The sequence below is a fragment of the Oscarella lobularis genome, chromosome 13, assembly GCF_947507565.1.
Source record: "Oscarella lobularis chromosome 13, ooOscLobu1.1, whole genome shotgun sequence".
Classification (NCBI taxonomy): Eukaryota; Metazoa; Porifera; class Homoscleromorpha; order Homosclerophorida; family Oscarellidae; genus Oscarella; species Oscarella lobularis.
The window spans coordinates 324,566-344,260 of record NC_089187.1 but is presented as its reverse complement, the minus strand read 5'-3'; the positions used below and the strand labels follow the sequence as shown (position 1 = coordinate 344,260).

Genomic DNA, 19,695 nt, shown 5'->3' with positions numbered 1-19,695 from the left:
CGTAAGAGGTTTTTCCCCCAAAGATTGTTTCCGTCGATCCTGCGAAGGACACCTCTTGGCACACCCTTGGAAGTGTTATCCAGGTTATTTTAGTCAATAATTCTATAGTGTGCGAGACATCGTTTTTGGGCTATGGTTCCCAGACCGATGGCGTTCACGAACGCGACAAAATCCACGCGAAATCGAATTCACGTGAAACCCTGTCAGAAGCAATCAAACGCCTGAAGCCCATATACACAGTAAAGGCCATAGATGAGCATAATATGGATCAAGTACAGGCGAAACATATAATCTTTCTTGAGGCCACTGCTTTGAGGTTTGAATTTCCAGGCGATTTTATTCTGTAGAACGAAATTAGATTGTGACAACTTGGAGAGGTATTTGATTTCGCTGAGCGGCGGCGCCAAGGGAATGGTCAACGAGTACTCGTGCGTTTGTCTGCACGGCGATAGAAGGCCGCAAGAGCGTCGAGACAATCTCCAAAAATTCAAGGTAGATTATCCATCTACGTTTTATAGTAGGAGGAAGAGGAAGACTTGTTTAGGATGGCGAAGTTCGTTTTTTGATATGTACTGACGTAGCGGCGAGGGGCATAGACGTCAGAGGCATTCCATACGGTGAATAGCTCATAAATAAATAAATAGATAAATAATGTATGCGTAGTTGTTAACGTGACGCTGCCCGACGAGAAATCAAATTATCTGCATAGAATTGGACGAGTCGGTCGGGCTGATAGGTATTTAATTAATAATTTTTTTAGGGGGGAGGATTAAACTGCATGGGGTTTTGTTAGAATGGGTCTAGCTATATCTCTCGTTGCGGCAAACCAGGAGAAGGTGAGGAAGTCAGGCGTTCGATTGCATATCGCTATAATAGTGTTCCTAGGTTTGGTATCACACTTGCCCAAGCAAGGGAAAGAAGTGTTCGAATGCAAGGCTGACCGATGAAGGGGGTTGCACTATTTGGTACAATGAACCGCAGGTGAGCTAGGGGAAACGGCGTCTAAAATGAATAAGTGGCGTTTTTTCAGCTTTTGGCTGACGTGGAAGAGCATCTTGGCGAGACGATCACTCAAGTGGATCCAAAAATGAAGGTACCTGTGAACGAGTTTGACGGAAAGGTTGTCTATGGAGAAAAGAGGTCTGGAAGCGGTGAGAATCATTTGTACGCGCTGGTCCTATTGGAATTGTTTTATTGGCTGATTCTAGGCGGAAATTATGAATATCATACGGCTCAGTTGGCTCCATCGGTCAAGGAACTTGCTCAACTTGAATTTGAGGCGCAGAAGTCTTTTTTGAATATGAGGTCATATGGACTGAAAGGAAAGACTGCCATAGGAAAGTAACTCATTGCGACGGAGAGTCTGATCTAATGATCTATTGCGACTAATAATAAAGTTGCGTCACGTAGCGCTGCGCTAGCTGACTGTATACCTGGTTGCTAAGGAGAGAAAGAGTATCGAAATGGAGGTTTACCAGCAAACTTCAAAGCCTGTTTTACAAGCAAAGAGCGAGTTCTGTCTACAGGGGGGTCCCAATCAGGGAAAGGCTTTCGAAAAACTTTGCGAACGAGTCGAAAGCAGCACGCAGAGCGTGCACACCGCTCTACAAGAGGTAAACAACGCCGATTTGCTACAAAAAAAAGACTAGCGCGCGTCGCGCAGTTTCTTCTCTGCAAAGACGAGCTCTTGAAGCATTCTCTGCCTTCGTCTTTGCTCGTCAGATTGAGTCTCGTCGCGGGAAAATTAATGCGAAGGTGTGAAGTCTTCGGGCTTTTTCTATGTGTCTAGTTGTTTAGTTTTTCTATGTTGGAGTCTCCTCTTGGCGAACTTCTTCATCTCGTTCGGCTGTATTCCGTTCCGTGGGACGAGAAATCGGAAATTTTGAAGAAATTGCACGACGCTGCGCAAATGTATTCAAAACGGCGAAATTCTAAATTGTTTTTCGAAATTTTTATCCCTGTTTAGAAAACAAGGGCAATTGAACGTTGCTTTGAGAAAAATTGAATTATTTGCTGTTCAGGTTTTGAACCCCAATATTTGAAATAATTTTAATTTTTAATTTTCTCTTTAGGAGCAGAGAATGATGCGCGAAAAGCACATTATGAACTGGGAAAAATTATTCGCAAAACTAACTGTATACATTGTATGAGAGATAAGGATTATTCTATATGTAGAGTTTCTAGAACAAAAATAGTCACGGAAGAAGGTGGAAATTTCTAATCGAATCATTCAAAACAAGATTAAATAGCGGGTGCGTGACAAAACAATAAATTAATAATGAATTATTAGATTCGTTTGTTTAGACTTCCCATAGATGATTCGCCGCGATTTATGGAAGGAAAAGTAGACGTTTTTGTACGACCAAAAACCCATTCACTTCAATTAATTAATTAATTAATTAATTAATATTTTGTATCTAGAGTTCATATCCCATGGAAAGTGCTCAGCAACCGAGAGAATCAGACATTCACAGTATGTCAGTTCAACGAGATGAAACCGTGACTCCAATGTCAAATGCCTGTAAATAAATTATTTAATTACCTAATTAAAGTAGAATGCTTTTCTTTAGCTTTTGAGACGGATGAGACCAAAGGAACAAAAGTACATAACAGTTATTATATATTTCTGAAGAACGATTTTTTGTTTTTAGAAAGTTCACTTTGCTAGTGACACGGCTACGTCCTCAGTATCTTCTGAAGATTTGACTTTTCCTTCGGCTACACCTCCATCAGCCTTCTCCGTAACTACTGTAGCTACAGCTGCAGCCACGCCTACCTTTCCTCCACCGCTTCCCGTGGAAACAACGGACGTTTCGACGTGGACGCATGAGAAACAATACAATCGGTTTATAGAGCTCCACCACGCCCACGTAAACGTAATTGTTTAAATATTTTAATCAGGTATTTACACGTAAGGGTTTTTGAGCCAACTGGACTGGAGGGTACATAATGAATAAATACATATCATATATGTGATTATTTTGTTCAGAGAAAGAAGTGTACTGCACTTTGGCTCTAGGACCTCAATTGGTCACAAGCCGAATTTTTGGAATTCCAGAAAAGGAAAAGGAAGAGGGAGTGTCGTCTCGATTGCTTGGCAGCGGGAGTGGAACCGGAAGTAGGTCGCGGTTAATAGCAACGAGTCAGACTCGTCTTGGATTGCAGAGCTCAAGTCGATCGAAATTGAAATCGATTAGCGCAACGAAAATATCGCACAAAACGTAAGAATGGTTTTTGAATTTAATTAATTACGTATTTTACTTAAAAAGGTGCGACGAATTCCGGTTTTTTGTTCCGTACGAGGAAAAGGTCATTATTGTGAAAAATTCCGAAGAAGAGGAAGAGAAATTGGCGTCGTCTTCAAATCTAAAAAAGAGTCATCTCACAGCGATTTTATCCACGGCAAATATGGCGGAAAATGCGAATAAAAAAATGTCTACATTGAACTTATCAGTTCACACAAACAAGGGAGATAAAGCGATGATTGGAATGGCGTCGTTTCCCCTGGAAAAACTCTCAATTAAAGATCTCACTAGAGAGGATCAAGAGAATGGAATTGAAATTGCTGATTCGCTGGAGCCGGTGTCATATGCACTGGTGCCTCTAAAGGGGGGATTGGTTGGCTGCGCGGCGCATCTCGTCTGCTATTGGGTAACGGAGATTCATTATTTAAATTGAAATATTGACTTTTAATTTTAGACGCGTCAAGAAAGGTTTGGAATTTAAAATAGTTTTTTGTTATTTTTGATTGGGGTTTAGGGTTTTGGTGAAGACTCAGTCGACTGCAACTCTTCCTATGGAAAAGTAGCTAAGATTGCGCAGTAGAACGTATATAATAGATAATGCGTCTTTTTTAGGATCGTTCAGTCTTTGGGATACGTCCGGGCTATGACTCCGCCGGAGCAGAGCGATGTTCAAGTCCAGGCATTTGAAGGAGAAGAGGAGGAGGAGGAGGAGGAGCAGAAAATGACTCCAGAGGTGAGAAAAATCAATTAAAAATTAGATAATTTTATTGATTTCTGCCTAGGGTTTTGTTAGGCAGGAAGAGCTGACCGAGTTGGTGATGAGACACGCGGAGGAAATGGAAATTCTTCAAGGGGAATACGCGTAATATGAATACCGTCAAATCTTGCCACTACTGTAGTTGAGAATCTATTCTAGAAAACGCGTTGAGTCGCTTACATCGGCGCTAAATAATTTGCAAATTCAGGCTCGAAATTTGAAACAGCGTAACGTTTCTCCCGTTGTTTCGTCAGCGACGTCACTTGTGAAGCCGGAAGCTAAGGAAGCGGTAATTGTGGCATAGTAACTTTTATTGATTTCATAAAGAGCACCGTTTTGTGCGTAGACGGAGAAGTACATGCAAATGACTCGATGGAAAAAAGATCCGTCTTACCCGGAAGATGTCAGTCAATATTTAATTAATTAATTACATTATCTATATGCGACTGTATTCGCGTCTAGTTCTTTTCGCGATTGGAATACTTCGCCAAGGAGAGTCTAAAACGTCAGCAGATGCTGACGCGAAAAATTCGAGACGAAGTGGCGGGGTCGTTCGAAAAGGCAATGGCGTGTCTTCGCCGTCTCGATACGGGAGCCCAACGTCAAGTGCAGACAGCAGGAAACGAAGAAGGTGCAAAGGCAAATAATAAATATTATTTAAAAAATAGTACGAGTGATTCTAGTATGTCTTCCCGCCGTTTTTATGCCGACGCGTCCCAAAACGGTTTTCACGCCAAAAGCACACTCCTATTTTCATCCAATAGGTGAAAGGACAATTTTGAGTTTTTTAAGATTTAATCTGATTAGTAATCCTAGGTGCAGGCCTACGTCTCACTCAGCCACCGTCCGTTTTTAAGCTTCCGTCCATACCGGGGGTACAGAGACAATGATGGCATTTTTTATTTATTTATTTATTTATTTATTTATTTTCTAGCATGTGTCTACGCTGAATTTGTTTGAGCTGAGCAAGGGATTCGTTTCTTTGGTCTCTGGTAAAGAAGATGTCGGGCAAAGCAAGACGCCACCTCCAAGTCACGTAAATGTATTAGAAAATTAGACTAGATTGATTTTTCTTGTATTTCTGCACATTTTGTGCTAATGTAGCGAAGTAGCCAGGGCATAAAATATTTAATAGAAATGAGTATTAGCATGAGGGCGATAGAGATCATCTTCCATACTTCAAGTGGAAGGCCAAAATATAAAGTAGATAAGACTAAAGTATCCAAGTAGTACAGTAGTCACTAATCATATTATTGTATTACCTATGTTATAGACTGCAGGCTTTTGCAGCAAATCCTGATTGTATAGAGGAACTCCCGTTCTATGAGCAGTGACAGCAACAATGTAAATCTATTTATTTAAATTATTAGTTTTCTAGTTGTTTCCAATGGCAACTACTGTGTACCTGGTTTTTATTTGCTGTAAATTGGGCCTTTTCCGTATTTAGCAATCTCCTCGTAGATTTACCAAATTTGATGATTTCAATAACAAAGTCAGTTGGAATCTTTAAAATTATTAATTGATTAATTAATTAATTAATTAATTTTTCAAAGAAGGTTACAGTTGCAGGATAGGAAATCTTTATCTCATAGCTCTTATCTGGAACTACGCCTGCCAGTTCGTATTCACGTTTTTCACCATTGTAGAGATTCTAATTTCAAAATCACTCCCTTCTCTTCGTTTCAGAGCATTTACCTCGTTGAAGAGCTCCACATCCGGCTCTAAAACGTAGCTGAAAACGACGTCGAGATGACAGCAGCTCAAAATGAGAAGAACGAACGACAAAACAGTAACCATGGTATCCGGGATGCCTATTGTCTTATCCGGGGTGGAGAAGTCGAGCGCATTGCTAGGAAACGGCGCGGAAAAACCTTAGAAAGCGAGAGCATGTCGGAGAAGTGGCTGCACTTTGCCGAAGAGCACGGATTCCAGTGCATTCCGTCGCCAACAAGCGAAAGGGAGAAGACGCCCGGATTGAGCGTTCCATTCTGCCTCCAAATCGAGCAAATCGAAGGCATCGTTCTACCCAAACGACTCGTTAGACCTCGAAAACATTGACGATAGTCGAAAAACGGCGTCTTCTTTAGTCGAATCGATCGATTTCGCTCAAATTAAACTTATGCATGTACGACGCGAAGAACAAGCGCTTCTTTGGCCGATCGTGGTCCACGCAGCCGGTCGCACGTCCAAACACGGCCAATCGGAAAGATCCAGTCGAAATCAACCAAGTAAAACCAAAATTAATTAATTTAATTAATTAAATTAGTAATTTGATAGAGCGTTTATTTTCACTCGTCGTCAACGGAAACGACGACAATGATTCTTATAGAATTAGGTACATTTAAATAATTATTGATTAAGTGGTAGAGAAGGGGGCGTGGTTTAAATTCAGTTGCCATTGACGACGAGACAGATAATCAAGCAGAATTTTCTTGCTGTTGGACTTATCTGGCTCCTTTTGGTAATATCAAACTCTTGCCCGATTCGTCGTCGGCCAAATCGAATTTGAGATTGGCTAGGTCAGCAATAATTAATTAATTTATTTATTTAATAATTAATCATCGTCTTTAATTAATAAAGAGTTGATATGTATCAAGGATCGCCTAGAATTTTACTTTGCATTCAAGATGTAATATCAGGTGTGAAAGATTATGTATATATAGAAGGCTCGATTAATTAGCTTGCATATAGTCATGTCTTCTTCTTCGCTTCGCTCTTTGGCTGGTTGTCACGTGCACTATGCTCTCTTTGTGCATTCTGCTATGGAGCCTGTATTGTATCTGTTTCCCGGAGATACGTTTGTTGGCGCGTGGGATCAGGTACCTGGGCTCCATGGCCAATCAGAAACGTCATCCGCAATAGGTAAATAGTGATGCGGAGAATACGTTTATTTAATTAATTTATTTGTAAGATTTTCTTTGGAGGCCTCAACTTAGCAAACAATGTGGCGCTTCCATAGAAAAGGCAAGTGGAACAATGAAAAATTAAATTCAAAACTTCTCCACTTACTACGTGTAGTTGTCCCTGAACATTTTCCCAAATATTGAGCAATTTGAATTGGAATTGCTTGACGCTATCAATCTCGACAGACAAGCAAAAGTTAGACAAGCACGCATGCGCCAAACGTAAATAATTAAATTCTCCGCACGCACACAGGACAACGTTACTAACGATATCATGCTAAAAATAACGGAAAGAAGACTCCTAGTGAGTTCTCCTTAAACGCGATTAAAATAACCACGTGATAACTTTAAATTAGGTAGGGATTCATAACGGTTGGAAATTCATACGGCGTCCTCACATGGCCTATTTGGATTTGGAGTCGAGACAGGCCTCCGTACGGGGATCGTCTCGTCGTAGCAGTGCGCAAGCTCTTACGCAATTAAATCTTTCCACTGTTATTCAAATTAATGAGCTGGTTCATCATCCTCTCTACGCCATCGTTTTTATGCTTGAATTCGTTATCACGTGGCCTCTGAGTCAGAGAGATAAAGTAGGAGAAATAATCAATAGAATTAAAACAAGTGTTTGTATGTGGGGGACCTTAGATGAATACTAGCGTAACAAAAGCTCAGTCTGAGACCGTTTTGGTGTCGTGGGGCGCGTGGACGCCAACGTCCGGGGCGTCAACTCAACAGCAGGTTGAGATAAGTATGTGCGGTGGAGCGGGGCCCAATCCACGTCAGAGTTTAGTTTATGGGGGATCAGCGGATGATGATCAGGTGACTCGTTTTATTGGGGTGGAAAATTGAAATTGACCGGGGTCTTTTTCTTCAGCGTGTTGGATGCGGAACAATAACGTTTAGATTTACAACGCAAGTAATTTAATTACATTAATCAGTGATAAATTTTAGTTAGGTTTATTGTTAGGATTTCACGAGAGGAGACTCTCAAAAAGTAGGTTAGAGTACAAAGTAGTGGCATGTGCTTGTAATTTTCTTTCACGAAGCTTCCGAGCCGTCGCATTAGCGCTTTTTCTGCTGCAACCGTTTCCGAAGCAGCTGCAGTTGAAGCAGTTGCCCAAGAACTTGCAACAGAGAACCAGGAAGAAGCTAGGTAGCAAAATATTAATAATGCAAATACATTTATACATTTTCTGGCGTAGAAGTGACGTTGTGTCCGTGTCTGAAGCCCCGGAAGTCAGACGAAGCACTTTTTTAAATATAGTAATTGAATTTTGTCGCATTTTTCTAGGACCCTACGCATCCGGGATCCATGTTCACTACTCCTGGCCCAATTCAGCGTCCTAAGACCTCCACTCCAGCGGACGAGGTCTCCTCTAGTTGCCCCGAATTTTTAATGCTAGAATTCCTCGTTTTTTTAGCTTCGCGGTTCCCTATCCCAACTTCCCTTTACTCCCGTCACCCACGTGGCTCCCGCTTACACGCACCACGCCCCTCTGCCAACAACGTTGCCACATCCACGCCCTCCTCTACACAAGTAAATTTCAAATATTTTATTCGGCGTTCTCACACGCATGCGCTCAGCACCCTTCCCGCCGTACCGCGAACCATTCAAGCTCGACTCCACGATGCTGAATTTGTATCAATCTGCGATGGACGTGGTCATCTTCCGGTGGACGTTGATCCCGCGGAAACGGTGTCTGTAAACCCGGATAATGAGCTCCAAGACGAACTCCAATCAAATCAAATTACAATACAATTTATGGCCATATCGCAACGTCCGAGGGTTTATACTCATTCTAATCAAAACCAATATGAATTAAGGTTAATTTTAATTAATTAGTTTTTGTGTTTTGCCTAATTGGTTTTTTGACGTAAGGCCAATGTTTGAATCGGTTTTCTTTACGTTTCAATTTTATCGCTTTTCGGAAGCGACTAGCGAAAGGTGACGCGACGCGTTTTCTCTAAACGGTACAACTATGACGTCAAAAATTTGTAGACTGAGTCTTGTCAGCGAAAAAACGGACTCCATTTGCATTTTGAAAAAATCTCAGCAACAAAAGCCCGGTTTAGAAGTAAGTAGATACATTACGCGTAGCAGAGGAGAAGAGATTTTCCGTCAGATACGCTATACCGTGGATCCAGCTGAATTTGAGCAGAACGAAAGTCGTTCTCTAGCTGCTCATCTTCAGACGCGATCCCTTCAACTAGACATATGGGATGGAGATTCTCTCCTTCATCTCGGAGTAGCCACTCTACCCCTATCGGTACATAAAGAAAAATGAGTAGGATCGTTGATAGAGAGAGGAGAGTCTACTTATAGCATTTGATACGCCAAGGTCGCGCAGCTGTACAGGTCACTCACAACGTGCCCATAGTTTATACTGACTATTCGGATGAATCGAGCTGCCTTGTGGGAAATCTTGTAAGTAGAGAGAGCATCGCTGCATGAAGACGTAGAAATGATAGTGCTGTAGATTCGTAGTGGCAGTGTTCGGCCTCCCGGCGGAGTAGCTACTGAAATCCGAGGGTTATTGCACGTTCGATTGGTGAACGTTGGAGCGAAGAGCACTATTACTCCTCAGGGTAATATAGAAAGACAAGCACGACCCGAGTTTTTTAAATTATTTTCAGACGCTCAAGCGGCCGCTAGAGGGTCTCCAGGCAATCTGGTTCCTACTAATCCTAAAGAGGGAAAGGGTGAGGGTGAGGGGTATCGGGTCCGGGTTAGAGACTGAGATAACCTTATCTGTGTCTATAGAAAGGCGACGTGTGCGTGCTCAGCCTTTAGTTGAGATAGATAGGGATCTCGCGTCGGTTCTCCAGTCCCGGAAATCGGGGCGACCGGCGTTGTCTTCTGTCTCCGAGCGAAAACAGTCAATGAACCTCACTTCTAGCGATGACGAGGCTAGAAAAAGGTTTTAAAAACGATCCATCCCTAATTAAAAATTTACACTCAGTGACGTAGGAAGCTTAAGAGAATGGCTCTAGTTCGTAAAAACGAAAGTCTAACTCGCATAGAAAATTCTGACGTAAGCAAGAGCAATCCCAAACGACCAACGATTAGTTATATAATTAATTCAGTGGTTGTCCAATAAACAACGAGCTCAGGAACTTCGCACGATAATCGCATTTCGCGAGAGACGAAAAGACGAAAAGATAGCGCAGGCACTTTGTGAATCAATAACGCGCTCGCACACGGTCCGAGCGCGTTATGGAGTCGCCGCCTTTTTTGAATATGCGCTCCGAAACCCGTACGACTCTTCAGTCACGTTGAAAATCGATTGGGAGTGCGCTGATCTAACGTAGGTCAATTTGAAATAAAATTTCGATATTTTTAATTAAATGCCTAGTGTTATTACTGATGTCAAAGAGTGGCGATACTTTAAAACTTTTTATGACGTCACAACGCGTAAGTTTGATGTTCTAAGCGCCGCGGGGGTGAAAATATTTTTTGGCGCGTAGCTTTGGAGGAGGAAATGTTCAGCGAAAATAAAGGAAATTTAGAGATTTTTCTAAAAGCCCGGGAGACCGTCTATATTCCTTTTAAATATCAATGTCTGCAGCCTGAAAAGGAAAACGAAATGAATAGAAATATTAAGGTAGAGGTGATCCTAAGTCTTTGAACTCTTCTAAGATACGAAAGTCTAGATTTCGTTTCTTAAATCACGTGACGGACGTCCCGTGGGAATTTTATTGGTCAAAATTGAGCCAATTCCTTTCTCCGTTGACCAGACATTTCGGTTCCAACATCCCGAGCAGGCTTTTCTCAAAAAATCAATCGTCTTACCACCGTGGCATATATTAGAAGGTTAGAAGAAAGGCTCAAAGTGAAAAATAATTTGAATAATTGCAGGCCACGCTTGGGTAAATGACTCTGATAAAAAACGGCTTCAATTGTGTTGCAGTGATAGTAACGTCGTTTGCGAACTTCGCGAAGGGGTAAGGGATTAGTAAATTTATTTATTAAATTTTTGACGGGCGTTTCTAAGTCGAGTGCTGAACCGAGTCAAATTTTTCTCAAAGTTGCATGCCAGGCGGCGCCATCTGTAGCCAATTTCTTCCTCTTGCTGTACCTGTAAGCACTAAAAAGTAGCATATCGTTATCCTTACGGCACTTTTTAATGGAGGGACCCCTTTCGAGCCAAACCGATTCAAACGTGGAAATTCCACATTCACTCCGTGCAAAGGTTAGAAATGCCGAACACTGACCTCTGCACGAGTCGTAAATAAATTCTCCCAGAATTGATTTCAGTGCCACTCAAGGACAGACGTCTCATCTATCCGTTATACTTAGAGGAAGCTCGATACCCCGCGTTGTTCAATGCTATCCCTCTTGTCCCCAACAGTTAGTGGTAAGGCACTGTCCTAATGAGTCGAAATCGCGTATTATTGGCGCGGTAGGTTTATCCCAGCGGTCCCTTTCAACTTTCTGCTAACGCTGCTCACGAAATTCAGCTTTCGCTGAAATCTATGGAAACGGGGACAAAATTTATTTTCGTTAACGTAGTCGGTAAGCGAGAGGGAGAGGGGGAGGGGGCTTTGATTACGCGTGCTCTACGCAGATGTTGAGGGACATTGTTTGGTAAAAAATTGGCTGGTTTGCGCTAATAGTCGGCCTCCTGTAGTAACGAAGGCTTTTGAGCAAGTCATACGCTTATCTGAGATGGTTGTTAATAAGGTTAGAGGTTCCTTCGTCTTTTTGGATTGTCTTTGTATCGTTGATTGACTAGAAAATTACGTACCAGAATCCTTACTCGGTTTCCAAGCGTTTTCATCTGTTTAGCACGTGTCCTGATATTATTCAATTCAAGGAGGACGTATTTGAGGCAAGCTGTTATCTTAGGGCACGTTTATTTAAATAAGAAGTTGAGCTTTGGGGTCTTCAGGTATCTGGGGCTCAGTCTCATTCGATTGGCTTGAGATTCATGCCCCAATCAAAGGCTAAAACAAACGAAATACTCATATTTATTAACAACGATGAAGACAAGACCGAAGAATGTTTCTGCATCAAAACCATATACACTAGTTAGGGATCATGCAGTACCTCTATATTAATTAAACGTACGCACATTGCGTAAGTTAAGTGAGCAGGCTCGTGCTTTGTAACTCGTCGGAAAGTGTGAAGGATCTGAGCTCGGATAGCGAAATTTTTGCGGTTTCGTATGACTAGTGTGCGTTAGACGTCCTAATTTTTTCCGCGTTCCACTGAGACAAAGCGTGATGTCTTTTCTTCTAGGTTGCGTGCTCGTACTTGCTCTTTGCCTTCTTGCAGCTAATGGTCAAACATGCGCTTTGAAATCTTCCTGTTCGTGTGAGTTTGAAAGTGGGAAGACGACATCCGCAAAGGCAACGCTCTCCAATGGTATCATCGACCTTTCTCCGCTCGATACCAAGGACCCCGACAAGCCCAAGTGCGATTTGATCTATTCAAACATGACCCGAGTTCTACTATTGCTACAAAACAGGTTTTCAATCGTCGGTGCAAACTACGCTAAACAACAAGACCAGTTCTACTACAATCCCTGTTCTCCTATCAATGGTCCGAAGGGAGTACTAAACATGGGTTGCTCAGTTAAAGCTAATACAGCTGTAAGTTTTTCACTTTGTTCCTACGAATTTTTGTAGCAAAGTTTGTGCAGGTCTGTCAGGAAGATTCCAAGATTCTGTATGACTGTGGAAATCAGAATAGCATGACTCCTTGGATCGACAAAAATGAAAATGTCTTTTTTAACTACACATTTATAAGTTATGAAATAAAGAAGTGAGAAGAAATATAGATTATGTTCACAGTTGTACAGCAAGTTCTGTAGAACAACTGCTATTCAACTCAAATGTGACGAGTTGGTTTCCGTGGAGAATTCAAAATTGACTTTCGTGAGTGAAAATCCGCCAAATAATTACGTGAGTCAGGCTTGTGTATTTGAATATCTTTGGCTGACACTTCCGTGCTAGTACTTTATCTTAACAAGCAAGTGCTGCTGTCCTGGAGCCTGTGAACCAAATAGCGGCACAGCATCGACGGGATTCAGCCTGGGTCCCATTCTACTCATAGTGTATTTTGGCTCTTTTGGCTCACACTCAGTATATATAATTTTGAGTTTTTAGGTTTTCTTGTCTTCTGATAATCATTTTCATTGTTGGTGCTCTCTACATAAAATTTCGCGCTAGTGGGTCTTCGATTGCTCCCAGTAAACCGTTATGGCCTCAGGAAGGTGCGCACAGTCATTGTACAGTCATTAATCTAATGTTTTGTGTAAATTTTTATAGCAAAGAATTTTCTTTACAAAAAGAAACTCATGCAAAAGGATGATGACTGCTGACAATTGAGCTTGGATGGCTGCATAGCTGCATAGCTAGCGTGCGTTAGAAGTCCTAGTAATTTCCGCTAGAAAAGAGCGTGATGTCCTTTCTTCTAGGCTGCGCACTCGTCCTTACTCTTCGCTTTCTTGCAGCAAGTGCTCAAAAGTGTACTCTGAAGTCTTCCTGTTCGTGTGAAGTCGTCGGTGCAAAGGCGACATCACGCGCGAGGCTCGCCAATGGCGTCATCGACCTTTCCCCACTGGACACCAAGGACCCCAGCTCGCCTAAGTGATCATAATACTTAATACTGATAATAAGGATCCGAGTTCTACTATTGCTACAAAACAGGTTTTCGGTCGAAGCAAACTACGCTAAAAAAAAAGACACGTTCTGGTACAATCCCTGTTCTCCTTTCAATGGTCCGACGGGAGTACAAAACATGCGTTGCTCAGTTAAAGCTAATACAGCTGTACGTTTTACGCTTTGTTCCTACGAATTTTTGTAGCAGAGCTTGTGCAGGTCTGTCAGGAAGATTCCAAGATTCTGTATGACTGTGGAAATCAGAATAGCACGACTCCTTGGATCGACAAAAATGAAAATGTATTTTTTAACTACACAGCTGGAGCAAAGAAGTGAAAAGAGATATAGATTATGTTCACAATTGTACAGCAAGTTCTGTAGAACTGGTATTAAACTCAAGTGTGACGAGTCGGTTTCTGTGGAGAATTCAAAATTGACTTTCGTGAGTGAAAATCCGTCAAATAATTACGTGAGTCAGACTTGTGTATTTGAATAACTTTGACTGCCATTTTTCATGCCTAGAACTTTATCTTAACGAGCAAGTGCTGCTGTCCTGGAGCTTGTGGATCAAATACCGGCACGTCATCGGGGCTCAGCGCAGGCTCAGTTATACTCATAGTGTAATATTCATCCTTTCTCATTTACGCACCTAGCTGAGCATACAGTTATTTAGATTCTTTTGCCTTCTGATAACCTACTTCATTGTTGGTGCTCTCTACATGAAACTTCGCGCTGGGGCTAGTGGGACAGAGATTGTTCCCAATAACACCTTCTGGTTTGCCTTGCCAGGTCTCGTCAAGGTGCGTGGCCCAGACATTGTACGTGCAGTAATCCCAAACTCCTAATTTATAGGAGGGAGTTGTCTTTTTAATTGGCAAGTGCAAAGGGACACCAGATTCGTATGAGAAGATATGAAGAGAGATATTGATGCTCTCTCGTACTAACAGACAGAGCCCAATCACTGGTCACTCTACCACATAATCAGTGGCGTAACTGTTGTTGTGTTTTCTTCATCATTTCTATTGTACTGCATGTTAGTCAATTTTTTTGCTGCAGTATGCTTTGCTCCTGCACGTGGCCAACTGTTGGCTCGACGTTCTCGACAGCAAGGTAAAAAATATTTTACGTTTTTTATTAAATTATTGATTTTTTTCTTTAGGCTGCGAATACGGAACTCTTCGCCCTGCTTCGCTGCTTCGCTCTCTTGTCTAGCGCGCGTTCATGTTGCACAAAGCACATGGACGGGCGTTCAAAAACCCCTATGCCGACTACGACGGCAAGAATAATGCTAGCGAGGTCAGCTTGTGTTTTGTCCTGCCAGTTCCGTTCGCTGCAGGTGACGTCACACTTTCGTCTTCGCTTATCCGGTGCAGATCTGGATTGGCTACTACGACGCGAAACAAGATCGAGATCAGTCCGTTTCACGGGTTCATCAGGTAGAGGAGCTCCTCGCGAGGAATCCACATCCAAATCACCTTGTTCTTTCGAGGAATCGCCATACTCTACCTAAAACTAGCTCAAGCGGAGCCATCGTACGACTGCTATCTACGCAACGCCGCCGAACTTGTCGAAACGAGCCGGAGAACGAGACGGCTCACGTTCTGTGCGGCGATTCGGGCCTGCTCATGCGAAAATTAGGCGAAACAGAGTGCGCCAAGCAGTAGCCCGCGACCTATCGCGCTTGAAGTGCGACGCGTCACTCCCAAGCGAATATCTCTACGGTCACGTGGGATATTTATACTCGCTTCTCTTCATTCGCGCGCACCTTGGAGAGATATTAGCATTAGATAGGGAAACATGTTTCCAGAGTTTTTTCATTAGGTAGGGAAACATGTTTCCAGCGTTTATTTATTAGGTAGGGAAACATGTTTCCAGTGTTTATTCATTAAGTAGGGAAACATGTTTCCAGGGTTAATTATTAGATAGGGAAACATGTTTCCAGCGTTTATTCATTAGGTAGGAGAACATGTTTAATCATTAGGTAGGGAAACATGTTTCCAGATTTTATTCATTAAGTAAGGAAACATGTTTCCATTGAGTAGGGAAACATGTTTTCATCGTTTATTTATTAAGTAGGGAAAACGTACACCGCTTGCCGGAATATATACACTGCCTGCCGGAGTATATACACCGCCTGCCGGCGGAGTACGTTCACCGCCTGCCTGAATATATACACCGCCTGCCGGCGGAGTACGTACACCGCTTGCCGGAATATATACACTGCCTGCCGGAGTATATACACCGTCTGCCGGCGGAGTACGTTCACCGCCTGCCTGAATATATACACCGCCTGCCGGCGGAGTACGTACACCGCCTGCCGGAATATACACCGCCTGCCGGCGGAGTACGTTCACCGCCTGCCTGAATATATGCACCGCCTGCCGGCGGAGTACGTACACCGCCTGCCGGAATATACACCGCCTGCCGGCGGAGTACGTTCACCGCCTGCCTGAATATATGCACCGCCTGCCGGCGGAGTACGTACACCGCCTGCCGGAATATATACACCGCCTGCCGGCGGAGTACGTACACCGCCTGCCTGAATATATACACCGCCATCCGGCGTAGTACGTACACCGCTTGCCGGAATATATACACCGCCTGCCGGCGGAGTACGTACACCGCCTGCCGGAATATATACACCGCCTGCCGGCGGAGTACGTACACCGCCTGCCGGAATATATACACCGCCTGCCGACGGAGTACGTACACCGCCTTCCGGAATATATACACCGCTTGCCGGCGGAGTACGTACACCGCTTGCCAGAATATATACACTGCCTGCCGGAATATATACACCGCCTGCCTGAATATATACACCGCCTGCCGGCGGAGTACGTACACCGCCTTCCGGAATATATACACCGCCTGCCGGCGGAGTACGTACACCGCTTGCCGGAATATATACACTGCCTGCCGGAATATATACACCGCCTTCCGGCGGAGTACGTACACCGCCTGCCTGAATGTATACACCGCCTGCCGGCGGAGTACGTACACCGCCTGCCGGAATATATACACCGCCTGCCGGCGGAGTACGTTCACCGCCTGCCTGAATATATACACCGCCTCCCGGCGGAGTACGTACACCGCTTGCCTGAATGTATACACCGCCTGCCGGCGGAGTACGTACACCGCTTGCCGGAATATATACACCGCCTGCCGGAATATATACACCGCCTGCCGGCGGAGTACGTACACCGCCTGCCGGAATATATACACCGCCTGCCGGCGGAGTACGTTCACCGCCTGCCGGAATATATATACCGCCTGCCGGCGGAGTACGTTCACCGCCTGCCTGAATATATACACCGCCTGCCGGCGGAGTACGTACACCGCCTGCCGGAATATATACACCGCCTGCCGGCGGAGTACGTACACCGCCTGCCTGAATATATACACCGCCATCCGGCGGAGTACGTACACCGCTTGCCGGAATATATACACCGCCTGCCGGAATATATACACCGCCTGCCGACGGAGCACGTACACCGCTTGCCGGAATATATACACCGCCTGCCGGCGGAGTACGTACACCGCCTGCCGGAATATATACACCGCCTGCCGGCGGAGTACGTTCACCGCCTGCCGGAATATATATACCGCCTGCCGGCGGAGTACGTTCACCGCCTGCCTGAATATATACACCGCCTGCCGGCGGAGTACGTACACCGCCTGCCGGAATATATACACCGCCTGCCGGCGGAGTACGTACACCGCCTGCCTGAATATATACACCGCCATCCGGCGGAGTACGTACACCGCTTGCCGGAATATATACACCGCCTGCCGGCGGAGTACGTACACCGCCTGCCGGAATATATACACCGCCTGCCGGCGGAGTACGTTCACCGCCTGCCGGAATATATATACCGCCTGCCGGCGGAGTACGTTCACCGCCTGCCTGAATATATACACCGCCTGCCGGCGGAGTACGTACACCGCCTGCCGGAATATATACACCGCCTGCCGGCGGAGTACGTACACCGCCTGCCTGAATATATACACCGCCATCCGGCGGAGTACGTACACCGCTTGCCGGAATATATACACCGCCTGCCGGAATATATACACCGCCTGCCGGCGGAGTACGTACACCGCCTGCCGGAATATATACACCGCCTGCCGGCGGAGTACGTACACCGCCTGCCGGAATATATACACCGCCTGCCGACGGAGTACGTACACCGCCTTCCGGAATATATACACCGCTTGCCGGCGGAGTACGTACACCGCTTGCCAGAATATATACACTGCCTGCCGGAATATATACACCGCCTGCCTGAATATATACACCGCCTGCCGGCGGAGTACGTACACCGCCTTCCGGAATATATACACCGCCTGCCGGCGGAGTACGTACACCGCTTGCCGGAATATATACACTGCCTGCCGGAATATATACACCGCCTTCCGGCGGAGTACGTACACCGCCTGCCTGAATGTATACACCGCCTGCCGGCGGAGTACGTACACCGCCTGCCGGAATATATACACCGCCTGCCGGCGGAGTACGTTCACCGCCTGCCTGAATATATACACCGCCTCCCGGCGGAGTACGTACACCGCTTGCCTGAATGTATACACCGCCTGCCGGCGGAGTACGTACACCGCTTGCCGGAATATATACACCGCCTGCCGGAATATATACACCGCCTGCCGGCGGAGTACGTACACCGCCTGCCGGAATATATACACCGCCTGCCGGCGGAGTACGTTCACCGCCTGCCGGAATATATATACCGCCTGCCGGCGGAGTACGTTCACCGCCTGCCTGAATATATACACCGCCTGCCGGCGGAGTACGTACACCGCCTGCCGGAATATATACACCGCCTGCCGGCGGAGTACGTACACCGCCTGCCTGAATATATACACCGCCATCCGGCGGAGTACGTACACCGCTTGCCGGAATATATACACCGCCTGCCGGAATATATACACCGCCTGCCGACGGAGCACGTACACCGCTTGCCGGAATATATACACCGCCTGCCGGCGGAGTACGTACACCGCCTGCCGGAATATATACACCGCCTGCCGGCGGAGTACGTTCACCGCCTGCCGGAATATATATACCGCCTGCCGGCGGAGTACGTTCACCGCCTGCCTGAATATATACACCGCCTGCCGGCGGAGTACGTACACCGCCTGCCGGAATATATACACCGCCTGCCGGCGGAGTACGTACACCGCCTGCCTGAATATATACACCGCCATCCGGCGGAGTACGTACACCTCCTGCCGGAATATATAGACCGCCTGCGGGCGGAGTACGTACACCGCCTGCTTGAATATATACACCGCCTGCCTGCGGAGTACGTACACCGCCTGCCTGAATATATACACCGCCTGCCGGCGGAGTACGTACACCGCCTGCCGGAATATATACACTGCCTGCCGGAATATATACACCTCCTGCCGGCGGAGTACGTACACCGCTTGCCGGAATATATACACTGCCTGCCGGAATTTATGCACCGTCTGCCGGCGGAGTACGTACACCGCCTGCCGGAATATATACACCGCCTGCGGGCGGAGTACGTACACCGCCTGCCGGAATATATACACCGCCTGCCGGCGGAGTACGTACACCGTCTGCCGGAATATATACGGGGAACATGTTTCCAGTGGTTATTCATTAGGTAGGGAAAGATGTGTCCAGTGTTAATTCATTAGGTAGGGGAACATGTTTCCAGAGTTTATTCATTAGGTGGGGAAGCAATTTTCCAGCGTTTATTCATTAGGTAGGGAAACATGTTTCCAGCGTTTTTTCATTAGGTAGGGGAACATGTTTCCAGCGTTTATTTATTAGGTAGGGGAACTTGTTTTCAGCGTTTTTTCATTAGGTAGGGGAACATGTTTCCAGCGTTTATTCATTAGGTGGGGGAACATGTTTCCAGCGTTTATTCATTAGGTAGGGGAGCATGTTTCCAGCGTTTATTCATTAGGTGGGGGAACATGTTTCCAGGTTTTATTCATTAGGTAGGGAACATGTTTCCAGTGTTTATTAATTAGGTAGGGGAACATGTTTCCAGCGTTTTTTCATTAGGTAGGGGAACATGTTTCCAGTGGTTATTCATTATCGATTCTCGATTGAGACCTTCATCAAGTTATAGGCTACTCCAAACACCTACTATTAGATGTTGTCCCATTTATTTAGAGTCATGGGCTCCTTCCTGCTCCT

At 45.2% G+C, this 19,695-nt stretch overlaps 4 protein-coding genes and 1 long non-coding RNA gene across 6 annotated transcripts in view; 4 read left to right on the top strand and 1 right to left on the bottom strand.

The window, feature by feature from the left end:
• Positions 1–1,430, top strand: part of LOC136194499 (ATP-dependent RNA helicase DDX1-like) — a gene marked incomplete in the record, with an annotated part of 3,985 nt that extends 2,555 nt beyond the window's left edge. Inside the window, 8 exon segments of the mRNA XM_065983643.1 lie at positions 144–272; positions 331–492; positions 545–617; positions 664–736; positions 794–836; positions 886–981; positions 1,031–1,151; positions 1,209–1,430. Of these exon segments, the coding sequence (XP_065839715.1) occupies positions 144–272; positions 331–492; positions 545–617; positions 664–736; positions 794–836; positions 886–981; positions 1,031–1,151; positions 1,209–1,345 (834 nt within the window).
• Positions 1,417–5,155, top strand: LOC136194498 (uncharacterized). Of its 2 annotated transcripts, none has more exons than XM_065983642.1 (24): positions 1,417–1,469; positions 1,527–1,613; positions 1,664–1,755; positions 1,798–1,911; positions 1,967–2,021; positions 2,073–2,135; positions 2,185–2,252; positions 2,305–2,344; positions 2,422–2,521; positions 2,571–2,602; positions 2,652–2,845; positions 2,902–2,942; positions 2,990–3,221; positions 3,270–3,651; positions 3,700–3,713; positions 3,760–3,804; positions 3,858–3,978; positions 4,028–4,107; positions 4,162–4,291; positions 4,349–4,405; positions 4,465–4,633; positions 4,686–4,766; positions 4,819–4,877; positions 4,937–5,155. In XM_065983642.1, exons 1-24 carry the CDS (start codon positions 1,464–1,466, stop codon positions 5,057–5,059), a joined length of 2,385 nt encoding a protein of 794 aa, XP_065839714.1. In that variant the 5' UTR covers positions 1,417–1,463; the 3' UTR covers positions 5,060–5,155. The 2 variants fall into 2 exon arrangements, with proteins under 2 accessions (XP_065839714.1, XP_065839713.1); XM_065983641.1 differs by having other exon boundaries at positions 2,305–2,356.
• On the bottom strand, positions 5,082–5,809 carry LOC136194500 (uncharacterized). Its single transcript, XR_010671653.1, has 5 exons — positions 5,698–5,809; positions 5,564–5,653; positions 5,408–5,506; positions 5,265–5,352; positions 5,082–5,215 (listed from the first exon to the last, which is right to left on the bottom strand). It is a non-coding gene; the product is annotated as an uncharacterized lncRNA (long non-coding RNA).
• Positions 5,810–5,839: 30 nt separating this feature from the next.
• LOC136194616 (nephrocystin-4-like) lies at positions 5,840–14,581 on the top strand. Its single transcript, XM_065983806.1, has 52 exons — positions 5,840–6,039; positions 6,090–6,230; positions 6,280–6,337; positions 6,395–6,521; positions 6,583–6,641; positions 6,694–6,864; positions 6,914–6,966; positions 7,021–7,101; positions 7,159–7,209; positions 7,262–7,495; positions 7,551–7,724; positions 7,780–7,821; positions 7,873–7,899; positions 7,952–8,058; positions 8,108–8,141; positions 8,197–8,274; positions 8,327–8,442; positions 8,490–8,729; positions 8,785–8,850; positions 8,905–8,980; positions 9,029–9,172; positions 9,229–9,330; positions 9,383–9,491; positions 9,540–9,611; positions 9,667–9,823; positions 9,874–9,937; positions 9,990–10,210; positions 10,259–10,317; positions 10,371–10,507; positions 10,557–10,716; positions 10,762–10,847; positions 10,898–10,983; positions 11,036–11,095; positions 11,149–11,260; positions 11,310–11,418; positions 11,471–11,586; positions 11,639–11,734; positions 11,795–11,933; positions 11,993–12,079; positions 12,145–12,319; positions 12,374–12,497; positions 12,548–12,669; positions 12,719–12,809; positions 12,861–12,961; positions 13,014–13,120; positions 13,176–13,496; positions 13,557–13,677; positions 13,728–13,840; positions 13,890–13,977; positions 14,031–14,128; positions 14,182–14,308; positions 14,361–14,581. The coding sequence occupies exons 1-39, from the start codon at positions 5,890–5,892 to the stop codon at positions 12,076–12,078; spliced, it is 4,200 nt and encodes a 1,399-aa protein (XP_065839878.1). The 5' UTR covers positions 5,840–5,889; the 3' UTR covers position 12,079; positions 12,145–12,319; positions 12,374–12,497; positions 12,548–12,669; positions 12,719–12,809; positions 12,861–12,961; positions 13,014–13,120; positions 13,176–13,496; positions 13,557–13,677; positions 13,728–13,840; positions 13,890–13,977; positions 14,031–14,128; positions 14,182–14,308; positions 14,361–14,581.
• LOC136194831 (uncharacterized) lies at positions 12,342–13,228 on the top strand. The gene is made up of 6 exons (XM_065984084.1): positions 12,342–12,497; positions 12,548–12,669; positions 12,719–12,809; positions 12,861–12,961; positions 13,014–13,120; positions 13,176–13,228. The coding sequence occupies exons 1-6, from the start codon at positions 12,342–12,344 to the stop codon at positions 13,226–13,228; spliced, it is 630 nt and encodes a 209-aa protein (XP_065840156.1).
• Positions 14,582–19,695: the final 5,114 nt, after the last annotated feature.